The 25,357-nt window shown below is 42.3% G+C and overlaps 2 protein-coding genes across 5 annotated transcripts in view; both read left to right on the forward strand.

The window, feature by feature from the left end:
- Window positions 1-15,341, forward strand: part of ebf2 (EBF transcription factor 2) — a 29,957-nt gene extending 14,616 nt beyond the window's left edge. For 2 of the 4 annotated variants that reach the window (XM_038703870.1, XM_038703871.1), the window contains exons 7-16: window positions 8,165-8,246; window positions 9,756-9,897; window positions 11,510-11,640; window positions 11,861-11,987; window positions 12,137-12,225; window positions 12,353-12,418; window positions 12,907-13,081; window positions 13,175-13,357; window positions 13,461-13,631; window positions 13,809-15,341. In XM_038703870.1, the coding sequence (XP_038559798.1) occupies window positions 8,165-8,246; window positions 9,756-9,897; window positions 11,510-11,640; window positions 11,861-11,987; window positions 12,137-12,225; window positions 12,353-12,418; window positions 12,907-13,081; window positions 13,175-13,357; window positions 13,461-13,631; window positions 13,809-13,840 (1,198 nt within the window). In that variant the 3' untranslated portion in view covers window positions 13,841-15,341. Of the gene's footprint in view, window positions 1-8,164; window positions 8,247-9,755; window positions 9,898-11,509; window positions 11,641-11,860; window positions 11,988-12,136; window positions 12,226-12,352; window positions 12,419-12,906; window positions 13,082-13,174; window positions 13,358-13,460 lie in introns of all 4 variants that reach the window. The other 2 variants (XM_038703868.1, XM_038703869.1) reach the window with 1 other exon arrangement.
- A 3,269-nt stretch (window positions 15,342-18,610) lies between these two features.
- Window positions 18,611-25,357, forward strand: part of ank1a (ankyrin 1, erythrocytic a) — a 109,765-nt gene continuing 103,018 nt past the window's right edge. The window contains exon 1 of the mRNA XM_038703876.1: window positions 18,611-18,695. The gene's annotated coding sequence lies outside the window, so the exon portion shown is untranslated. The remainder of the gene's footprint in view (window positions 18,696-25,357) is intronic.

Below are 25,357 nucleotides of genomic sequence, written 5' to 3' on the forward strand. Positions count from 1 at the left end.
TGTGTGTGTGCAAGTGTATATGTGTGTGTGGGTGGGTGTGGAGTCAGAGGCCAGTTAGCAGTGGTATTTAGGAACAAGGGCTGTTTTTTTTGGCTGGATGCTGCTGCTGTGGGTGGAGCAGTGAGGGTGTGTGTGTATGTGTCTTAAATTTCACTAATGACTTAACAATGCCCCCTGGTGCTGGGCCGGCCCCGCTAGCCACCTTGTTTGTTTGTTTGTCTGTTTATCTGGAATCTGGACAGACTGTATTTCTCCCAGGAGTTAGATTTCTCTAAAAACTCTCCACCCTTTCACTTTTTGAAAACATTTCCTAACACTAATATTTACACATCTGCAGCATTTCTTAAATACAATTTGATTAAGTATCTCTATTGGCTTATGCTTGCAGGAATAGTTATTCATCCTGTGGGACAAAAAGCAACCAGGCAAGGAAATGCTGTAGATACTGTTTAAATACAATAGATCTACTTAATAGATTAACTTCTACTGGCACTTTAATTACACCATGCTACATTACATTTAGCTGACGCTTTTGTCCGAAGCAACTTACAATTGCTATATATATGTCAGTGGTCGCGCACCTCTGGAGGGGTTAAGTGTCTTGCTCAGGGACTCAATGGTGTCTCACAGTGGATTCGAACCCAGGTCTCTCACACCAAAGGCATGCGTCTTATCCACTGCTCCATCACCACCCCATGCTAACAGAAAAATATAATATGGAGTTCAGGATAGACTTGTGCAGTGTATTTCAAAATATAACATTAAAGCAAAGCAGAAATCATCGCTGGCTCTTTTGTGTTTTGCTGGCTGAATCAGTAATGCAACAGATGTCGTGTTTCCTCATCATGGAGGAAAAATAAAAGTTAAAGGAAAACAGGAACAACAGTTTAAATTGCAATGTTGCTATAATCTTTTGAATGCATGCACATGTGTATGTGCGTCTGTGTGTGTGTGTAATGGTCCTGATGAATCTGTCAGGGCTGAGGACAGGGGGTGATGTGACTGCTGACAGGCTCCCAGCATGCATGCTGAGAGCCCCAGCAGTCTTCGTGCCCTCCCTTCAGCCCCCCCACCAACCGGCTCCCCTTCTCCTAACCCAGTCCTTGGCTCCACACATTTGCTGTGTATTAGCCACGGACAGTAAATTACAGCACCCTGGACCTCTGAGTGATTCCATTCCCATCTCTTCACACGTTCCTCCTCTCTCCCTGCAGCACCATTACCCAGCTCACCTTCTCTGCGTCTGTCTATCTCCCTCATTTTCTCTCATTTTGATCTGTTTTCCTCCCTCTGTCTGTCATATTCATCCTGGCTGTTCAACTCCCTCAACCCTGTCAGATTTCTCTCCCCTTTCTGTCTTTCTCTCACTTCTGCTATACTTCTCATCCTTCGTTCTTCTATTGTGTCACGCTACACAGCGCTCCCTCCCTTACACATTCCCTCCACTCCCCCTTTACTTTCTTACAAGCAGGTCCCTGTTGTCTAGGCTTCACAGGTTTCTCAGCTGCTACTCTCTCCTTCTCTCTCTCGTCCTCCTTCCTATCCCTCTCTCCAGCCCTCTCCTTCCCTCCCCTCTTTGCCCCACCCCCCTCTCTCTTTCTGGAAACAGATGTTGTTTGTCAGATCTTATCATTACTGGCTAATTAAGAAGACATCTCTTCTCCTTCTGTTGTTGCTTCTCTTTCCTCTTCTCTCCCTCTCAATGGCATCCATCCCAGATTCATTGTTCTTTTCGGAGAAAGGTTTGGGTCAAGCTTTGATACATACGTGTTATTGGTAAATCTGGTTAGTGTCCAATTGATTGAAAGGGTATTGACTAAGCAAGATTAGTGTTGGTGTATTGCAGATGACCCTCTGTTTGAAATCTATTCAGCTGCAGAGGGTGCTCCGTGTCTCCATTTGACAGTTGAGAGTATATTTTGAATCCTTGTCCCTCAGGACACACCAAGCATGCTGGGAGAGGTGAGGCCACTGATGGGAGTTCTATTCCCTATCCTGGTTGTGAATTCATGTTCTCTAGACTCTGAATATCTATCCATATCCATCTATTTGGCAGGCTGACCACAGTCCCTTGTGGTCAGCCTTTGTATGCAATCTATGCTTTTGGCTAAGCTTGGGAGACTGAGACATTAATTCATTTTAAATTGTTGAAATGCACATTTAGCAGCCAGCGAGAGGGTATGCAGTAAAACACTTTAGCACCCAGGAGAAACCTTGTTGAAACACTCAAGTGCCTCCTGTATACCCTTCCCATCATTCCACTTTCCTCCTCTCAGTCCTCTTTTCCTCTCAGGTCCGCCGTGTCTCAGTCACTTTTGCGGTGGCAAGCCTGAAGGTTTTACAGCACTACCAAGCTCTATAAATCAGCACTAGTGGTTTAAATGTTTGGCTTTGTCACAGTTCTCAAGTTTAGAGGCGGGGTGGGCTGGGGCTGAGGTTGCAGGGGTGAAGCCAGCCTGGGAGGCAATGCAGAGGAGGCCAAGAAGGGCACAGCCAATCACCAGGCCAATGTATAAAGAGCTGAGATCCCCCATGTGCCAGCTGCCTGAGAGTACCTGGAGGCGATTTACTCAGTATCCTCTGACCATTGATTAGTAAGACAGGGTATTTGAATTTACCAAAACGGTAATTTTCATGATCCCTTACGTTGAGCAATGTAAACATGGTTTTCTACAAACGATTTTTTATTAAGCAAAGTTACATTTTGCCTACATAGAAATAGCCAGACAAGAACTTCAGTCTGAAACAAGCAAGATTATTAATTAAATCAGTAGTTATTTGACTAAAGAATGAGTAAGGAAGACTATATACTGTGTGCGTCCTGGCATTTAGTTCCAACTTTGAGTAGTTTACAGTTTTCAACACCCACTACGGTCAGTACCAAAAAAAGCCTTGAGGTTTGATACCCTGCCCTTCTGATCAATGAACTGGTTGGCTGGTTTGAGCTGCATGTCAGCATGTTGTTTAAACTCTCCCAGTTCATTCGACATCAGTCTAACGTGGTGGCCAGTCACTTGCTAATAGGTAGATAGTGGATAAAGGTTTCAACTGAGACAATCTTGTAAAAATGAATAAAACCACAGATGTTTCACTGACGACTGGATGTTCATTATAAAAGCTGTTATATAAAAAGCTCGAAAAGTTGACCATGGAGTCAGTTTGACTGTGCGACTGGTGAAAGGCTAGTGAAGCTGATGGCACAGATATCCCTGTATGTTTTGGGAGGGGGGCGGGTGGCTGGACTGGGAGGTTGGTGTGAAAGGTCCTGTGGTGGTATGCGACAGAGGGGGTATCAGTTCGTGGAGGGTTTTCTGTGCCCCATTAGCAGTGTCAAAGGTCATGTGCCCCGGGTGTTAACCCTGGTGACCAGTCTAGCTTCCAGTCTGCCAAGGGACCCAGGGTCCAGGGGTATTTATTACTACCCCCCCGCCCCCCGTGCTCCGTCCCCCACAGCTCTCCCCATGGAGGAAAACAAAACACCTCCATCCCTCTCCCCCCCAGCCGTTCCTCAGCCTAGGTACATGTACTAATTGGATGCACATCCATACACTGATGCATGATGAGTTGCGCCTTGCCATGAAATATTCTTAGGTCAACACTGGTGTATCCAAATCCTAGCACAAAGCCACAAGCTGCAGCTTGTTTTTGGCCATTATTTACATGTTTTATGAAAAATCAGCTCGCATATCCAAACGTTTGACTTTTAGACATTTGTTTTTGAGGCATCACTTTTGCTAATGTGTGTAATTTTGCATGATTGATTGTGCACACATGGTTGCTTGCAAGTCAGTATTTGTCTTTGTGTATTTCTCTGTGAGTCTATGCATGAATGTGTGTGTGGTTTGCACAGCCAGTGTGTGACATATGCATGCATATGTGCATGCATCTGGGCCTGCTGTATGAGTTAGTGCTCTCAGTGTGTGAGTGTGGCAGAGGAAGGCCCTCAGCATGTCAGTATGTTTTAATGCTTCACATCTGGTTTCCTAATTTTCCTCCCTCCCCTCCTTGCCTTCCCCTCAGCTCCCCTCCACCGCGATGTCAGGACACTGTTTTGTTTTTTCAGGGTGGGGAGAGGGGAGTGATGGAGGGGATGTCTGATGAGTGATGGCCCTGAATACAGGACATCAACATTCTCTCTCTCTCCTTCTGCCTTTACCTTTCCTCTTCTTCATCTTTCTGTTCCTCTATTGCTCTGTGTCTCTCTTCTTATTTCTTACAATGAATAGCTTTTAAGCATTGTGGAGGGGGTCAGGGTTACATGTATGAAGAGAAAGAGCTGTCTTGATCTCTCTGTCCCCACTCCCCTGCTTTTCTTTGTTGAGGTCTGAGCAGCAGGGCATCCACGTCTGCTGAACAAAAATAATGACAATCTCCTTCTCCTCCTCATTCTTTAACTTAATTTTCCCTTTCCCATATTTTTGTATGAAAGCATAAATGTGTCATATTTTATGCAGTAACTCAAAATTGTAAGGCCAAAGCCTTGAAAAATAGACAAATGGAGAAGGTTTTCAAGCCATGCTGCTAACTAACTTGAACTCTGCGCCAAAGCCTTTTGCATCACATGCTTCAAGAGCCGCTGCTACCAGTAAACCTTCATTTACAATGAGCACAGAGGGTGATGTGTTTTATGTCTATGTGAAAAGGCAGTTTATGTCAACAGTGATTAGTGCTGATGAATGCCTATGAAAATTTTTGTTAGGGGTCCTGAGCTGCTTAGGTGCTCGTTGCATGATTAGGGCCATATGTAAAGCATATGTCCCGGTGGACTGGGAAACATGAAACTGAGGGTCCACATTGAGGAGTGAAATATTTACAAAAACTGCATTGCTGCTATTGTTTTTAGTGTCATGACTTGCTGGTTGGTCACTGAACTAGTTTTATCTAAGCAAGTTGTAACCATTGGTATGGCCACCGTCATGCTGCGAGGCCTGTGTTTAGTCTTGGGAACTGAAACAGATGCAGACAAAAGGGATTGCAGGCTTTGACTGAGATGCAGAAGTGAAGACAGAAAAAAACAGACTCCCTGTGGTGCCACAGTGGAAAATGATCCCAAGGTTTAAGACTTGGGTCTATGTTTTGTTTGTGTTTCCTGTTTAAAGTGTGTCTGTGGAGGGTAGATGTAGCAGAAGATAAAACTTGAGTTTACATTGCTGGCCACAGTGAACTCTATGAAATTCAATTCAAAACTTTTTAAAATTTGTCATTGGTATAGAACAACAAAAATCACAGAGCTTGCTTTTGTCAAGTTTTGGTGTCATTGTTAGTGATCTAATGCCACTAACAATAAAAGAATAACACCTTTGCTTACAGTCTGCATTGTCTTGTTAGCAATTGAAAACAAAATGAGTCATCATTTACAGTCTATAAGCTTCCCATTAGCTTAATTTGCACTGTGTTGCTCATGTAACTGTTTTAAACAAACAGAATCACCATTCTACACCTGCTTTAATAGAATGTTCTGTGAATGTAAAGAACAAGGCACACATGAAACATAAAAACACTGAAGCTTGTGGAGTTCTTGTGAAACAGCCTTTCTCTGCAATTTTCCTGTGACATGAAGATCACCTCCAATTCTTTGCATGTTCTCTTCATCTCTTCCCTCTGGATGGGAAGGTGTGTGGGTGTATTACATTACCAAAACAAAAACAAACAACAGCAATATTAAACTTTTGCAACCACAATAGAGGAGGGGATAAAAAACAGAGGGTCCTCGACTTCTTATTAATTATGCAAGATTAGTCTAATTATAATTCAGCAAATGAATGTGTGGCAGAAGGTGCGAGGCGACGGGGCTGGGAGATTTGCATGTTAAGTGGGCAGGGGGAAGCGGCTAATGCATGCTAATATATGCGTCAATGTCTCGCTTTAATTTCAGCATTTGCAGCTGTGTGCGTCCGAACTGAGGGGGGTGAAAAGTTGACTCAATGGGTTTTTGGGAGGGGAGCAAAGGTGGAGGGGGTGTCGGTGTATTAGAGTGTGCATGCATGCATGTGAATGTGTCTTTCTGTGTGTGTGTGAGGCATCTGGTGTCATACAAACAGGGAATGATGAGAAGTCAACAAACAAGGTCAAGAACCCTCAGAAAGTGCACAAAGCCTGAGATGGATGACATCCTCTCAATTAGGGTTGTGATTTCGCTATCTGAGGCATCACTACAAGTTTTTATTATGTCAGTCAGCCAAATCAATGATGACTGCTGGTTAGGTGAACATTAAGTGGCCAAGAAGCTAGTGACAAGGAACTATTGTGGCTAAACCACAGCCAGACCATGGACTTGGTTATTAAAACCAAAAATATGGTCCCTTACTTCCCTATAAATGGCCGCTATAGCCTTTAAAAATGAGCCATAGGGTAAGAATCATTGCCCTGGATAAAGCATACATACAGCATAACCCTCAAAGGAGGCAGTAAAATGAAACAGAACACTTTTGATTATGGTCCTTTTCAGAGTCAGGAAACAAACTGTATAACCTTCCTTTGTGCAATGTACTGTATATATAGTGATTTTAAATCCTGTTCAACTGATACTGTCGTGGTGTCCAACAGGCAGATGTAAGGAAGGATGACAAAGTCAAACACTGATGAAGAAAGACATGGAAGAAGGAAGTGGGAGAGGCACAGATATGCCCTTTTACATGTTTCCACCCAAAATTGAGTTCTAACGCAGCTTTGAGGTTGGAGGTCCGGGCTCTCGCTGATAAATTATAATCATCCTCTGCCAACAACAATATTGATTGTCCTCCAACGAAATAGCTCAAATCAAGAAATATTGGACACTCTGTTGGAACTGGGAGCTAGTTTCAAGCCAGGTCCTGTTCACAAGGGAGGAAGCTGGAGCGAGTGATGGAAGAATAGCGAGTAAAAGCTGACAGAATGAGGGAGAGATTAGTATTCGATGGGAGGGTTCAGGGCTGTGGGGCCAATATGAAGTTCCTCTCCAAACAACCGCTCTCCATTAAGATGACTTATATTTGCAGAGAGCACAGTGTGGGTGGGATTGAAGCTAACCATGTAGCCCAAAACCGCTGCCTCCCTCTGCAGCATTTTTCTTCTGCACTGTTGTTGTTTGTTTAATTGGAACATTAATGGATGTGTTTTTCATAGGCAAGACAGAGTTGTGTTCTCTGTGGAGTGAAGTGGACATCTGGTTTGAGGGCTATATATTTGCCAATTGCCATAATTATATCACAACGCTGCATCACTTCCAGGCTCGTTTTCCCTGTTCTTTTGTTGTAACACACATCCTCTGCCTAATTTTTTTCTTCAGTGTGAGATTTGTGTGGATGATGTCAGTCTCATCTGCACCTGCCCTCTTTATATACTTTCCTGCATCTCACCTTGCCAAGTCTCTCCCGTCCCTCCTTGCTGTATTTCGGTGATGGAATGTGTTCTTGTTGTTGCCTTCTCTTTCCCATCGCTGTCTTTGCCTCTCAGCATGGGGACTTTGGGATTGCGGCAGAGCCGCGTTGCCATGGCAGCGGGCTGTGTTGCCGAACTGTGTACACCTGGGATTTGGAGTCTCTCTCCGTAGTCTCCCTCTCTCCTATTTATTCCACCTTCCTCTCAGGTTTTCTTTGGTGTAACAGAGGGTACCAGCACCTCTCTCTCTGTCTCTCTGTTTCTCTCAGTCTCCATCACCCTCAAAAGTACACTCACATACGAAATGAGACACATATACTTGAAAACAAAATTCATGTCCATACCAGCGCCTGTGCCTCTGTCACTACCTTCCTCTTTCCATCTCCCCATTTCATTTTCTCTTTAGTTGTCTCTACTTCGTTCCCTCTCCATTCCCATGTGGGGGTTCAAATACGGCATTGCGGGATACCACGGTCCCCTGAGTCCCCTGGCATACATCACTGTCTCCACTTTACTTTGAAACACAGCAGCGCCTTTCACTGGACTGTGCTTCAAATTCTCATCACTTGATTTAAAGTGTAATAACATTGACTTTAATACTAAGCTAAACAGCTTGGATTGATGTCAGAGCTGTAATCATATAGATGTGCACACACACCATCCACAAGACCTGTCTGAAAAATAATTAATGTCTCCTTTGATTGCTAGTGTGTTGCAGGATAGCAAATAATCATATACGTGTGTCTTTCATGTGATTTCATAGTTGCTGATGTACTAACACATGTCCTCTTATTTACCTTTGCAGGTTTTTCTTGAAGTTTTTCCTGAAGTGTAACCAGAATTGTCTGAAGACAGCAGGAAACCCGAGGGATATGAGGAGATTTCAGGTACGGAAAAAGGATGCATGTGTGTTTGTGTGTGAGTATGGGAACCAAATCATAAACAAAAAAAGATTCTACAGCCGTGCACAAAACATACCACCTTCATGCTAATGGAATAATTGAATTATTAATGTCTTGTCCAGGCTGTCCTAAAAAGAGTATATGTCACAAACTCTCACACATTAAAGCTCTGGAAATGTTTTTTTAATAGAAGACATAGAGGAGGGAGTTAGAGGCGAATGTTAAAAATCAATGAGGAGTCAGAGAGATGGAAAGACAAACGAAAGGAGTTAGATATGTGGGAGACTTAGTCGTTGGGGTGCTGGGGTGCAGGAAATAGGTTGAGGTGTTTCAGGAAGTTGTCAAGAATTGAGTGATTGGCTCCAGATGGAGGAGGTCATGCTCCATGACCCAGGAAGTGGTCACAGGGGACACTCCCGCCTCACTTCCTCTGCTGTCTTTCAGCACCAGCGGCCCCCGTCTGGCATTCTCTCTCTCCCAGCAAAACCGCTGTCCCTTCACCTTCTTCGTGCTCCCTCTGTCTTCCACCATGTTTGCTTTAACTCCTGCGATGTGACACATGCTGAGAACTTATGAGCACGCAGGCGCTCCAAGACTCTCATCTCTGGGTTAAAAGGTGATCAGAGCTGGACAGGAGTCTGCTGCTGGATCGATAATTTACAGTTATTTTCCTTTAGGTTCCCCTCCCTTTCTACCACGTATAGCACATGTGCTTTTTCTCCTTTTCTTTCTTATGTTCCTTCACCTGTAAAATTACTGCCATGTGTTTATTTTGAGAGGGAGTGCAAGGTTTTATCTTTGCTGTTTGATTTTCTAAAAATGCACATTATATAATATTTATGGTTTACTATTTAATTGAAAATGACCTTTTCTCACTGACCCATTCCCTCTAACTCTCAAAAACATGTTATTAAACACACACTCAAGCTCATTATCAGTTTCAGAAATAGTATCACACCATAACACTCATAAATATCCAAAGAGAAAAACCTACAAGTGTCCTCTCATTAATTATATGTGTGTCATCCATGCAAGGCAGATGTGGGAAGGGACACACACATGCTGCGGCCAGAAAATCAAATTAGGACTTCTATATATCATCCACTAGTTTAACGGCCGGCTAAAATGGGAGATTTGGTCCATATGTTTGGTGTCATTGAAGGATCAGGAGGAGACAACGATGAGCCTGCTGCATGCTGTATGAATCAAAAAGTTAGGCATGAGGCAGTGGAGAGGCCATATGTGGAACTGATGGTGGTGTGGAGGGGGTGTATGAGCAGTGTCATCGCCAGAATGCCGACATATTATGAAGATCCCAAGGATGTCACATTACCTACTGAAAAATATTACTATCACCTGTACGCCGAAACAAATTGTTGCTCGGGGATTTTGCTGCTATAACCGGAGATTGTGACTCGCAGCGTGCTGTCTAAGTCGTGCACATACACTCATGTGTCTTCCTCTTGGGTCTTTTCCTCTCTTCTTTCCTTTCAGGTGGTCTTGTCCAGCACTGTGAGCGTAGACGGCCACGTCCTAGCAGTGTCTGACAACATGTTCGTCCACAACAACTCAAAACACGGTCGGAGAGCTCGCAGACTGGAGCCTGGAGAGTCTGTAGAGAATAGTATGGAATATGGTAAGACACAACATCATTCAAACTCAGAAACATAGTGGCCTACGCATTTATCCAAGGAACAAACTGTAACAGAAGGTACATGAGATGCCTAATGTCCTTTTATAATTACCCTGCTATATCAAACATAACCAGTGGTGCTACTAATGAAAGCATTAATTAAATACTTGTCTTCACATAAAGTCATAGATGATAATAATATATTCAAGATGTCAACAACTCACATTTATCTCTAAAACACTTTATTGCGCAGGTCTGTTTGTCACAGCAATAACACTACTACTCTATCCTCGTAATGCAGGAACAAGATTAACAGAAGCGGCCACTCAGATGAAACAAAGTAAATGCTTATATATTTAACATAATATATTTATATTTAATGTGACTAGCCTTACTTTAAATAGCGTCTTCAACACCAGTTGTCCTGCATTATGAGGATAGAGTAGGCCAAGCAGTGTTATTGCCATGAAAACAGACCCGCAGCAATGAAGTCACAAGTCATAACACTAAGTGTAGCCTTTAACGTTCACCCAAAGATTAAGTAGCCTTAATCAAATAAATAAATGGATGAATAGGCTATATGAATCATTACATGAATCACAGCACTCTAATAATGCCATTGTTTGAGCCAATTGACAATTAAAATAATGTGGTATAGCCTAATAATAATAAGTTAAGTGGCAGAAATATGACAATTATGAATTATGTTCAATATTTAGGCTAGGCTATTTGTTTATTTATTAAGTATAGCTATCCTTAAAATGACAGTTAAAAACATGGACATTTTATTTTGAACGCGAGCGGTCTCTCTTTCCAGTTTTAGACTTTCTTGTTCAATTTTCATAATGGAACAAGTCAACGCTTTGGTGTGCTAAATTACATTGCAGTGCTAACAGTTTAGGCAGCATTGGCTATGGAAAAATTAACTCACATGGGTCAACATAAATTTGCATTAGCGCAAGTAGGACAATGAAATTAAGTAATACCCCCTAAACTGGTTGTTGACAAATGTTAACAACTGCAGATGAATTATACTTCACACACGGACCAACTAAGTACATTTACTCAAGTAACGCACTAGCCAACTCCAACATTCAAATACCCCATAGCACATTTATGTATGAATAGTTATAATCCAATAATAAAAACACACTCACTGGGCCCATTGTCCAGCACAATAGTACTTTTACTTTTAATACTTTAAGTATTAAAAACTTGAAGTATTTTCCTGATAATATTTCCATATTTTTACATAAATGCAGGACTTTACTTGTAAATGAGTATTTCTAAACTGTTGTATTGCTACCTTTACTTAAGTAAAAGATCTGAATACTTTTTTCACCACTGTGCCTGCGTCTATATACATAGGTCATGTGACTTTTTGACCTACATCTAATTTAGATCTTTCCCTATCTGACAGCATAAGTAGCCATAAAATAATGTTAGCTTTTAGATTTAACAATGGCTGACGATAGAACAATCCTAAACTAAAGAGCACTTTCAACACACTCCCGCTGAAACAGATATGAAGCACGCTCTGTTCCCTCTTCTTTCAAAAAGTGTACACCCTGCATTGAAACCCTTGGAGTAACTCTTGCTTTCCTCTCCTATCCAGCCACCCCGTGTATCAAAGCCATCAGCCCCAGTGAGGGCTGGACCACCGGAGGGGCTATGGTCATCGTCATCGGGGAGAACTTCTTTGACGGGCTGCAGGTGGTGTTTGGCAGCATGCTGGTGTGGAGTGAGGTAGGAATTGTCTCCAAAACATCTCACTAATGATAGTACAGTCTGAAACGTATTTTGAAATGATATATATAGCATATGGCTTGTCTCATTATTTAGATGATTTATGGGCAGTCTACACAAATTAATCTTTCTGCAGTATTGTGTTAGCCTAAATATTTACAAGGTATGGGGGGAATAATTAGTTGCTGTTTTGTGACATGATTTCTGTCCTGTTACTCAGCTGATCACACCGCACGCTATCCGCGTCCAGACACCTCCTCGACACATCCCTGGGGTCGTGGAGGTCACATTGTCTTATAAATCTAAACAATTCTGCAAGGGAGCACCAGGACGCTTCATCTACACAGGTATTTAGACAACACATTGTGTTCTTTTTTAAAACTTCACAATGGTATACATGTTTTTTTTAAAACAGTTTGAAGGGTAATAAAAATGAGCTTTTAATGAACTTTACCAACATTTGATGTGTTAAATATCTTTTTATTTTTTATTTCAGCCCTAAATGAGCCAACTATAGACTATGGTTTCCAGCGCCTTCAAAAGGTGATTCCTCGACATCCTGGTGACCCAGAGAAACTTGCCAAGGTGAGATACTTCTACGACTTTACCACGCTCATGATGAATGTACAGGGACATGTGCATGCCACATTCTTGTTAGATGTAACTATGTATGTTGTATGTAATGTAATGTAATAAATTCTGTTCTTTGCAGGAGATCCTCCTGAAGAGAGCGGCAGATCTTGTGGAGGCCCTGTATGGAAATCCACACAGTAATCAGGTAAACAGCAGCAGTTTTGACATAATGGTATCCACAGAACAGATGCAGATATTTAAAGACTACACTGGTGATTTTGCATGTTTCAGTCCATTAAATCTTAATTGTGTGTGCTCTACATTAATGCTAACAATTTCTCAAAGCATACCACTACTTAATAAACTGGCTTCCTACTTTTCATTGATTTAAGTAATTAACTTGCCAAGATTTGAAACACGCTTGAGATAGTTATTCCATCAGAGTGAATATTTATTGATTGCATGATGATACAGTTCAGAGCAAGAACTGTTTGATAAGTTCCTCAGTGTTAGTGTGTCAGCAAACTTTAACATCTGAGCTTGGACTAATTGGACATCCCTCAGACGTCCTCAGCTTTTAGGATTTAATGCTTTAATGTTTACTGTCAGGCTACAGATAAGTGAGGGGGTAACAACATGACAGCCTGACGGCCTCTTTCTGTCTCTGTGACACCCTCATTGTATCTCCTGTAGGACATGCTGCTGAAACGTGCGGCCGACATAGCCGAGGCGCTCTACAGTGTTCCCCGTCCTCACAGTCAGTTGCAGGCACTGCCCAGCTCACCAGCCCATGGCAGTGTCATGGGCCTGGGCTCCTATCCTTCTCAATTAGGCGTAAGCATCGGGGAGCCTGGACAGAGCAGCCAAGGTGAGCAGAATGAGACATAAACCACTCACTTCTTAAGTTGTATTTCCACTAATGAAGCTCAGAACTGACTCATTGTTTTCATTTTTCCTCCAGGTTACATTCGAAATTCCAGCAGTTTGTCTCCAAGGGGTTACCCGTCAGCCTCCACTCCTCAGCAGTCAAGCTACGGGGGCAGCGCAGGGATGGCCGGAGGCTATGGGACAGTTCCCATGACCAGTCTAGGAGTACCTGGCTCTCCTGGTTTCAGCAGTGCCTCCCCCACGGGCTCTCCCTACAGTAAGACCATATAATTGTCTACAAATGTGTAATTAACCACACATTTCTGTGAGTCTGTTGTGATATTCAGACTTAAGATTGACAGTTGCCCTCTCTTCCACAGTAATGCCCTCCAGCCCCACTATACCGGGAAGCTCCAGCTCTTCATCGTCTCTCTTGCCTTTCTCTTCCTTCCCGTCTGCTGCTAAACAGAAGAGTGCTTTTGCTCCTGTCCTCAGGCCCCAGGGCTCTCCCTCCCCTGCATGCCCCGGCTCAGGGGGGAACAGCTTCAGAGGTAGCCATCCAACTCACTATCTGACCCCCCTGTCTGAACTCACGAATGCAGTCTAACCCCTTATACTAACCACTCGAAAGCTTTGACTGAACAAGACAGCAAAAAAGTTGCTGGATGTACATTAATGCAAGACCTGATTGATTAGAATCATAGATTTTGTATATTTTTTCTCTCCAGCGATGACGGGCCTGGTTGTTCCCCCGATGTAGCAAAGCACCCACCCCCAATCTACCCCAGACCACTGCTTCACTTAGCCCCTCTTTTGGAGTTAAGAGGGCAGGGATAACGGAAAATCGATCACTAGCGACCATGTATAACTTTCCATCCTGAGCCACCCGCCATTTCTTAGTCCCTTTGTCATCCAAGTGGATGAACAACATGATGGGGTATGAAAATGTCCAAAGACCAGCCATCTACTCCAGAGGCAGAGCAGATTACTTCACCCACAACTACAGACAGACAATTTTCCTTAGCTAACAGCACCAGACTGGACCATAAACCGCTGTACATGTCATGAAGTGTCTGCACTTTGAAAGGCAACAAAAGGAAAACTGGTCATAATTTGACCCCAAGCTTCAAAAGCATCTGTATTTACCTCTGGCCTACTATCACATGCAGTATCTGGTTCTTCCAACTCCTGCCCAAACCATGGCCAGAGACATACAGGACGCGTCGTTGGATGACGGACAACTCTGATGTAATGTTGCAGCAAGAAGCAGGGTGCTATTTGTTTGTGTATGGACACCTTAAATGGCATGTGTGTACGCTGTCTGTGAGTTAGCGAGAGATTTTTTTGTAGTAGACTTTTTTGAAGACAATTTACATTCCAGAAAAATAGACAGTTTATTTTTTGTTCTGATCTCTACGGTTTTACAAGGGAGAACTCTTTGTCTTAAGGGTTATTACTAAAGGAATTCATATATTGATTTATTTAAGAACAAGCAATTTAACTTATTATAGTTAGTTTAGGGAATAATATAAACATGTTTTTATAAAGTGGTCCTTTTCCAACTGTCACTGAACTGAAAGTACCTCAACAATTGCTAATTAATTTGCTGAATGATCAATGGGAATTGATTTTTTGGTGGAGAAGATAAACTCTAACACAATGTTTTGGAATAAAACAACCCCAGCTTTCAGGTTCTTGAATTGCAAAATCTTAATGTTATGCCCACATCTAAAGAAGGTTATTGTCCTTGTGTAAAGGAAAAATGTTAGTTAGCCTTATTCTTTATAATTTCACTTATAATGCATGCTTTGTCACACCAATGCCCTGATATTATTTCATTCCACATTCTTCCACAAATTTGAATTTATATGATTATAACTTATAGATTTTACGGTTTCATTTTAAATTGCTCGACCCAGTACAGATCTCTAGTCACTATGCAGTACAGTACATGAAAGCACAAACTGCTCAGTAGAAAAGAACGGGGCGTATTAGGTGTTCATTAACTCATATCAAGCTGTTCTTACTGATTTTTGTCATTGTAACACAAACTTCATTCTCAGGACGAAGAAACACAAAGAGTAGATGACATTTGCAAATTTGTTTTTAAAAGTTTGGTTAATTCTATTTATTTAAAAATTATTAGCAATTTAATATTATGCTTTTTGAAGCCATCTTTCTTTGAAACGGTACAAAAAATTGTGCAAATGTGATTTGTATATCTCAAGGTGTAATTATATTTTGTGCTCCAAATAAAAGAAATGAGAAAAAAAAAACTCACTGATACTGGTTTGAAGTTGTTCTTATGTTCTTAAGTCGGTTCTTATATAGTATTAACATGTCTTTGTGGTTTCTTTTTACATGTGTGCAGAAACAGAATTACACAGGAAATATTTTCACTCACAATGGATTGTCTGACAATTACCTGGACTTTGAGATTTTCTTTCAAGCCTCGACATCTCAAGGTTGTGCTGGATCTATTTTTGACTGTGCCCATCACCTGTGTGCTTGTGCAGCTTGCTACACTGTTTTGTATACATGGCTGATGAGCCGCAGCATCTTAATTGTGATGCGAGCGTTGAAGACTGAGTAGAGCATGTCAAGATAAACAACAACACCCCCCCCCATCTCTCTCCTCTTCAATAAGCCTGCTTTTCTCTGAGGACCAAGCCTCTGGGGGCCCGAGTAAGAACCACGAGTCTCCCTCCAATGTGGCCTCCTCCTCTCCATCTCTTTCTCGCTCTTAACACACACACACACACACACACACACACACACACACACACACACACACACACACACACATACCTAGGCATGTGCCTCACTAAGTCTTTGTTTGGTACTGCTTTATCCCATCTTTCTCTCCTCTCTTTTGCTCCCCTGAAATGGCCCTTCTCTGCTAATGTAATTAGCACTGGTAAAGAAGGGCAGTTAATTACCCACTCTATTTTGATCGGGTAATTAATGTTATGCCAGGAAACAGCAACTGTTTCATTAACATAGCGCTCAAAGCTGTGAGGGGGCAGGGTAGCACACAGTGGATGCATGCCTGTGTGTGTGTTTGTATGATACATGTATGGACAAACAGTGTATCAACAACTCAGCTCGGTGACAGTGAGAGACACGAGAACTTCCAACGGCTGTGATCTGACCTCAACAGCAAGTCTCTGTTTCTCACTGTGCTGTCTTTGTCACCATCAAGTGGCACTTGTCAAAAAATCTCAGGCTGGTGCTTCTTTCTCCTCCTCCTCCTCCTCCTCCCCCCCTTTCTCTCTCTCGTTCCTCTCTCTCTCTCTCTCTCTCTTTTGATATGCTGTTAATTTGACAAGTTAAAGTCAGCTTTGTTGCCAGCACCTCAGTATTCATCTTGCTGAGTGCTCCTTCTGCCCAGTGGTGCAAGAGCCATATGCTTCTCTTCCACATGACTGTTTTGTTTGTTGCTGTTGTTGTAGCTGCAGCGGCGCCATTTACTGTCTTCTGATCACAGTATGGATAAAGACAGGATGAGAAGCCACCTGCCAGCAAGTCGTTCCACATCACATTGTATGCACAGTTTCAAAAGAGCATCTAGCTTCTGGGTGTATGAAAGCAAAAACCATGTCATCTTTCATTATTGATACTGCTAAAGTACTGATGAGCTTCCACGTTTAAGTTACAGTATTGTCTCTTAACAATACAGGGAGCATATAGGACAAAATACACCCTTTCCGTCTTGCCTCTCAAGGGATGTGTTTGTGTTTATATACCCAATTAGCCCTCTGGCCACAGCATGGCCATGCATTAGGCTGACATTAGCCCAGGGTGTATGTAACGTCTGTGTGTGTTGGTAAAATACAGTGCACCCCTTTCTCATTTGAGGCATAATTTCAGGGGTGTGCGTGCCTTATTAGACAGACTGAGGCAGAGCTTGACAGGGGTGGCCCACTGTTTTGTCAAATAGATTGGTAGATTGGCTTCCACACACCCAGCCGGTGTCCTTTGCCTTCAGCCCGTCAGTAAAACCTGCATTGTTGCCCATTAGACCACTGGACCCCGATTCCTTTTTCCAAAATGAATCCCCCACCCTTTCTGCCATTCCCTTGGGTGTCAGTAGAGTGGGATGGCAGATGGGACAGACACAGAGCTGCCCCATGAGACCACCCCTCCCAGCAAAATACACACACATATATACACACATGTAAACACACACACACACACACACACACAAACGCGAGCACATACTCAAATAGGAGCACACACACACTGAGACATGTATGCACGCACATATGCATAAGTACAACACACCACATGTGTGCGTGCACACACAAACACACACACACACACACACACACACACACACACAGACACACACACTCAGCACAGAGGCAGCAACACATAGCTCCCCTGCCCCCAGACACAAACCTCATCTGTCAGCCTGCTGCTTTTGTCCAGACCACAGCAGTATGTTCTGTGAACACAGAGTGACGTCTCTGTCCCTGCCTCTCAATCTGTGCTCTGTGTACCTGTGTGTGTGTGTGTGTGTGTCAGACAGAACTGCACAGTAACAGCTGCATGGGTTGAGATGTGTAACTAGAACGGCGCTTCCATGAGAAATTACATGTTAAATGTCATTATGTAAGTTCCCCTTATGCTCAGGTCCTGTTTCATGATTTTGTGCTGAAAACTTTATCAAACCTAAAATATTTTATAATGTTAAATGTATGAATTCTTCATTATGTAGATTTAAGTTGCTATCAGTATTTTTCTTTCATAGTGATTTTACATACATTATTGAAATTTGAAATTCTGTAGGCCTATGTTTCATGTTTCTATTCGTAATTTAACATATACACTGGCTGTACTCCTGTATGCATGTACAAACATTCACATTAAACAAACCATTAACAGCTTAAAAAAACATTATACACTTTGATGTGGCTGTTGCCTGGTGTTGACTTGTTAAAGGATACATTTTGGAGTGTCCAAACCTGCCTTTTGGCTATTGCTGGGTTGGTGGGTGAGGAGGGCACCCTCGTGTTTACATTGCTTAGCCCTGGGCATTGTATTTACACAGGCTGTGCCTTTAGCTAATTAGCTAGGTTAGATGTAGATGCATTAGTTAAATGTGGACTGTTGTAGAAACAAACTTAAATTAAAGCCAGGCTGTGGCACCCAATTGTTAATTTTAAGTTTTACTTACCTGTCTCCAACAGTTTCACTTTCACTGTATTGCTTGGGTCTGCCTTGTTAGTATATCACTAACAGGATTCTCTTATAAAATATGCAGTATGCAGATTATTCTGTAAGATATATATTTTGTCGATAGAAAATACTTTTTATGTCACGATCTTTCTCCTCCTCTAGGTATAATACTGACAATTAGCCAGATTAGAGGAGTGGGGATGTAATTTGGGCCAAACGTACGTATTGGCTGCTTGTGCGCGCGGCGTTGTGAGGTGAGAAGGCCCCACACTGGTGATTAATTACAGCCAGGCCGCGTGACAGAGGTAGGAGCTCTCCCGGTGCTGTCTGCAGCCGGCATGGAGGGAAACCCAGCCTGGCTAATTGACCCGCTTCTGTAAGGCCATCCATCAACCGTGGCCCGAGTGGCCCCGTAAGAAACACATTATTCAGAGGTAAGTTAGTTAACCAACTAACGTTAGCGCTCCTCCATTCATTTATGGTATTAGCTGTCTGTCTCTGCAAGCCAGGCCGTCGTCAGATGTGCGGTTCAGCAAATGGAATAAGTAAGCAGCACATCCAAAACCAAGCTTGTGGAAAGTTTTATTTTGTGTTTCATTGTCGTTTTTATGGATTTTTGTCATAAATGGTACCCCTTTTGGCCTTGAAGCTCTGCAGCCAGGGCAGCTAGGCCTTGAGCAAACTGCACACACGCCCCCGAGTCATCTCTCATGTCCTTCAGCTATAATTGTTTAAAGAGTGAAAATTATATGCCCCACACTTTTTAAACAACTGACAAAAGCCTGGATTTATGCCAGTTCAGTATATATATATTTTTAATAAAGACAATTATTTAAGCCTTAAAAGACGGTAGAAGATGTTCAACTGCTTAGAAAGAAAAATAACAAGGTTTTATGACTCAGCAGTTTTTTAACTCACTTTGTGTACAATAGTGTGGACAGCAGTTCATTTCCCCCTCAAACTGGGTAAATATGTTGTCTTTCAGTGGACATCCACTTGTACCTTGTCATGAGAGGTAGGTGATGTGCTATTTGTCTTTTAGTCAAAGCTCCATCTAAAACACAACATACAAAATCTTTCTCACCAGTCAGTGAAACCATTAAAGAACATCAGCCTGTGTGGTAGCAAAACTGTCAGTCTTATCTGTTTTGGATTTTTTTATTCTCTCATTTGCAGACCTGTAGACTATAAATAGTAGAGACGGGTACAGTGGTGTCCGGATCAGCCGTCAGAGCAGTGTTTGGGTGGCGTAGTTATGGTTAAGTGAAAGATGGAGAGGCCTGTGGTCTCTGCTTTTCACACCTGGTCAGGGCCCACATGTGCTTTCACTTGACTTCCCCATGAAACATCCCTCCAGATATCTCACAAGAGAGGAGGAGAAGACATATGGAGGCACATGTTAGAGTCAGCAAGCAGTGAGGACGGTTTGGGGAAAGCAAGGAGAAATTAATTCACCTCCCCAGATGGTGACTTGTCATACTGGAGTCTCTCCCCAAATATCCGACCTCCTCCCTCCTTGCTAGTGTTGCAGAGGCAGAAAGTAATTGCAGCTGGGTCACATCTAGTTGTCACAGTTGACCCTTTGCCAATGAAGTTATAGCTCTGTGTTTGTGTGTGAGCGTAAGTGTAGAGGGGTTTTAGCATTTTATTGCTGCTCTAAGCAGATGTGAGTTGTCTTCAAGCCAAAATATATCTTTAGACTTATTTTGACTACTTTTTTTGTGATTTTCAAACGTCAAATGCTGCATCAGCGCGATCATATTCATTCATGCAAACTGTGGCCTATTTTGTGTATGAGGCGCCACCTACCTGTGAAAGAGCACCACAAATTTTTCCATTCTTATAAAGCCCTATGTTCTTCACTAGAATTATAAGAAGCAGCAAACATACAGCATCCCTTAACTTACAGTTTCTTTCCATGATCTGTTCGCAAGCAGCTTCCTTTGTGTTCAAAAGAGCAGTGTTGTAGTCGTGGCATGCCAGCGGTAGTGACACTGTGACAACAACCACAAACAACTGTTTTATACGTCTCACTGTCGTCTGCATGCCAGCATGCATAAATATGCAGGAGGATATCTAATCAAATAAATCCATTCATTAGGAAAGCTGCTGGTATGACTGCTTTTGCATTAATTACATAGTCATTACCATATCAATTAGAGAAATCAGAGATCATGTAATTAAGTTTTAACCAAAGGCACCTGCTGCCTCTGAGCTGTGTTGTGGTTTGCGTGTGTGTGCTTCAGTCCTAATCTAATCTCTGGCCTTTGACAGGACTCCCCCTCATCAATCCTGAGCTGTCGGAATTCAGCTTCTTTCTTTCTCGTTTTTTTGTGTTGTTTTTTGTTTATAGGGGCGGGTGGTGGCGGTGTTTGGAGGGGGCGTGATGCGAAATGTTGTCATGGCGATCAAATTGATTGGCAGGGACGCCTGATTACAAAAGAAGAATAGGAGACAGGTGGAAGGAGGCGTGCTGTACATCTAAAGGAACAGATTGGCACAAAGTGAGGACTTGCTGGCTGTCACAAGGGTGGTCACTAGCTGTTTTGGCTCTGGTTAGGCTATACCCTGTAAAAGATAACCAGTAATTACTTTAACGATCGACAGAGGCTATTCTAGTATTCTCAGGTTTCAGGGTTTGAAACAGTATTGCCATTTAATGTTACTAAAGTGAATCAGATATTTCAGAAAGTGACAGATTAATACCATCACGTTTCCTCTGTGGTCCAAGCCAGCAGACCACAGAGGGACAATGTGCGCTGGGAGAGTTTTGTTATGTTGGTTTCGCCACCTGTGAGGAAAAGATGAATGGAGCGGAGATGAGGGTGGAATAATTCTTTTAATGAAAGGGGCCAGAGGAAGCCGTGTGTAAGGAATCATGGGAAGATAAATACACAGAGGAAAAGAGACATGGCAGGACAGGAGATGAGGAATGAGAGGAGGGAGCTGCGAGGGGAACGGAATGGGACTCAGGGGGACGGACACCAGCCTCCGGCCTCCTCCTCTGCACTTCCTGTTCCATTTCCTTTCCTCTCTTAATCCTCCCTCTTTGCCCCTTTTCACTCTTGTCAGTCTTACATTTTTTCTTCTTCGAGGTCATACCTGTATTTACATGCACACACCAGTGTTGCGGCCCGGTCAGATGTTTCATTATGATCAAACAGTATATGATCACGATGTTGCATGTTTTAGCCCATAAACTATTAAATCTTAAATATCACTCAACATTACTGCTGACCATTTCCTGAAGCATTAAGTTTGCTTTTATTTCCTAACTTCCTGGGAGTCATTCCTTTATAAAAGAGACTGAAACTGAAAAGTTTAGTCGCATTTTATTTATTTATTGTCAGAGTTATGTTGTGTGTAAATGTAATGTAAATTACATTTTTAGTAAATAGATTAAAACATCCACCAGTATGGCCCATTCAAGAGAGCAGAAGCTGTCCTATTGTTTGAATTTTGAAAGGTCCACTAAATGTATTAGCTTGACACTGATTTAGCATACATACACGCCCTTCAGTACACATAAAACCTGAAATCCAGTTCTCTGATCACACAACCTTCGAGTTCACATCTTCTCTCCCTGTGTGTGCCAGCTAAGCATTGAGGTAGTAAATCTTGTCACACTCATCTTAACATTCCTCAGTTTTCGTCCCATACCAGCTGTGCTTCAATCTGAAAGGTTAAATGCTGTGAAAACAGTATTTCTCTACGTTATTGACTTTAAAGCATAACATACAGTAGGCAGAAGACCAGTGACAAGAAAAAGACAAAAGACAAAGATTGGAGGTGAAAGTTGTGTTGTAACATATGCTTTAATTCCATTAATGGCATTTGTAGTATCAGTTGACTCTCAGTCCGAGAGGTTCAGACAGCATCACTCAGCACCTCCCTTGTCATGTGCACTGTGACACCACTAGATGGCAGAATTGAACTGGATATATGGCCTGTTCCTCAGCCATTGCAGCTTCATGTTTTTGAGTACCACACTTAACTTCTTCTTCATCTTTTACCTTTTGAATGTTTCACTGGTCAGGCACTATGTGAAAAAGCGCAGCAGTTATTTTAGTATCTTGGGCATTACACACTGAGTCACTTTTTTTTGAACTGCTCTTTTCATCACTGACTGTAGTTTGTTGATCATCATGAGAGATTTAAAAAATGCCACTGTTCCTCCATCTATACACATTTGGAAAGCCAAGCTTTTCCTGTGTTTTCAGTGAGAGGTTGCCAGCATTGCTAAACCTGCAGTTGTTGTACTTAACAATTCACAAATGACAGCTTCTGTTAGAGACCCCCCTAAATGGTTTACAGAGATGAGAGATTTCAATCTGAGCTATTTTTGTCACAGATCAAAAAAAATGGTGCAGACTCATCACCTCTGTCCTTTACAGTAAAAGGATAGTGGCAGTAATGTAATTGCTACAATCAGTAGACACGCCTCCTTTAAACAGCCAAACAGAACAAAGTATTGCTTTGCCTACACACTGCTGTGCTGCGCTTCGACAGATCTACATAACAGCAGTGATTGTAAAGCTGCCTAAGGCCATTGCCATTCCCAGTGGATGTGACGTTGCTGACGTTGCGGCTATGAGACCACTGAACTGCTGTTCACACCGCCGAGCTGGTGATGGTGCAGCGTCAGTAACAGTCATGGCATATTTACACAGAGCTCTGGTCTACATACTTGTAGAATACAGAGCCAAATCAGATGAGCCCTTTGGATGCGATGGCAGGATGCCTGAGCCGCAGCACAGTGTGGACATGAAGCCTGCCCTTGGTTTGTTACCTGCCATATGGCTTTCCCAATCAGTGCTCTCTCTGCTGGTGCAGTGCCAGCAGTGGGGGGAGAGAGACAGAGAGAGAGAGAGCGCGCTCTTCCTAAAGGAGCATCTCAGGCCTGTTCTATCCTCCCTTCATGCTCCACTAGCCAAGTGTCAGGAGGGGAAGGATGACAGCAAAATGTCCACCAGACATTACATTTACTCAAGGTCTGCAAAATAACAAGTTGACCTGCAACAAATATTAGTTTAGTGAACTTTATTAAGTCTGTTTCAGAGATGTGTTGATTTGACTTGATGTTCATTTCTGAGTCCGTAGTTTGTGGTGGTGTTCTTTTGGACTGCGTTAAGTCCTTACCTCCTGTAAGATGTAGACATGCTTATCAAGACAGACTTGGTTTGACTGTTTAAACAGAAATACCTACTTTTTGGTACCTATACAGTACATTGCATTCCTTTTGTTTTTAGTTTTTGATTACTTGTTTAATCAATAAAATGTCTAAAAATAGTAAAACAAAAATGCCCATCTTGAGCCCAAGAAGGTCAGTTTTTATGTGATCAACAGTCTAAACCCCAATAATGTCGATTCTGTGTAATTTCAGAACTAATTAATAAAAATTTTCAGCTCACATAGTTACATGCACATTGAAGTAGTTTCTTCCTGGTCACATCTAAACGGTGTGTTCTCTTATCAGTCCTGTCGTGTTGCTCTGAGTTGGCTATGTGCTGCAGTGCAGTGTTGAGCTGTGCTGTGCGTGTACACTCGCAGTACTGCAAGAGGTGCCTTCGGGGGGCACTGTGATCTATGTGTAATCAGTATTATGGATTAGTCCTGATCCTTCCACACTTGTTGTCTTTGTCCTGTTAGTCCTGTAAAGATTTTTACTGACGCTGGTTGTTGTAACTGGTAAATTGTACTATTATGTTGTTTGATTAACGGCTCCTAAATGAACACATTTCAACAGCAGATTATTAGCGAGACCCATCATGTTTGAAAATAGACCCGTGTTGCTCATGTTCCTGTCCCTCTTTGTCACAGTACCCCATATTGATCAATAGAGGGTGCTGTCTGACCTCTATTCTTCCCTGCGTGCTGTTTCTTGCCTTTCCAATTGATCTTCTGTGACGACCAACCATAATCTGTTTCACGTGGTTAAAAGGGCAATAATATGATCCTATGAGCCACTTAAAATCACAAAATGATCCACAGTGTTCATCCATACTGTAGTAGCACAAATACAGCAAAGATCTTTGTTCATCCCATCATCTCATTTTGGCTTATAGTGACTAACACTGAACACTAAAATAACTCGGCTATAAGCCACAGTTGATGGTGCAGAGGTTGGCACAGGGATGCAGAATACTGTATCTCACTGTAGGCCGTGGATTTCTGCCAGCAAACACACTAGAGACTCTCTGAAATATTGAGGTGGATTCAACATGAGCAGCACAGTGCAGAGCAGCACCACAGTTGGCTGTATCTGTGTATGAGCTACTGCTGTTGATGATATGTCAGTATGACTGATGCAAAGCAGTAAGTTGCATTATTAGCTTTTCTGTCATTATGAGTAATGCTAAGTGTTTGAGAAGTATTCTCCAGACCTGTGCACCCATGTGATCTGTCCCTGATGAGGAGGATGACTAAATTAGAGCAGGAAATGAGAAGATTGTCCCAAGAGTTTCACCTGTAGCGTGGGTGTAAATTTACTTTCAAGAATGACTGGCTAGCCCAAGGACTTTGTATTTCTCACTTGTTAACACACACACTTGACCCTGCAGAATGTGGTATTTCAAGACATTGAAACCTGTCACCTGTTTTCTAGCAAACCATGAATCTGAACTGAATCTCAATCTCGCAGCAAATGTGCCAGTTTCACATGCTGTAATATTCAGGGTGTTGAGTGCATCTGAGCTGGCAGAACTGTTGTTTCTTCACTAGTAGTTGATTGTGGGGCTGCAACTAACGATTATTTTCACTGTCAATTAATCTGTCGAAATGTCAGAAAATGGTGAAGAAACACAAGAATCATTGTTTGCCAAAGCCCAAGATGACGTCCTCAAATGTCTTGTTTTGTCCACAACACAAAGAAATTCAGTTTATTGTCATAGAGGAGTAAAGAAACCAGTTTATATATAAATATTTACATTTAAGAAACTGAAATCAGATTAATTGTTTATCTCAATAATTGGCAAATCATTTAATAGTTGACAACTAATTGACTATTTGATTAATCATTGCAGATCTAGTTGATTGGACTCTTCAGAGTTAATTGAACATCTGGTATTTTCACGGTCCACCTTAGATTGTAGCAGAT

Source organism: Micropterus salmoides, unplaced genomic scaffold, assembly GCF_014851395.1.
Source record: "Micropterus salmoides isolate LMB-PRFRI ecotype aquatic unplaced genomic scaffold, ASM1485139v1 Ms_hic_scaffold_7, whole genome shotgun sequence".
Taxonomy (NCBI): Eukaryota; Metazoa; Chordata; class Actinopteri; order Centrarchiformes; family Centrarchidae; genus Micropterus; species Micropterus salmoides.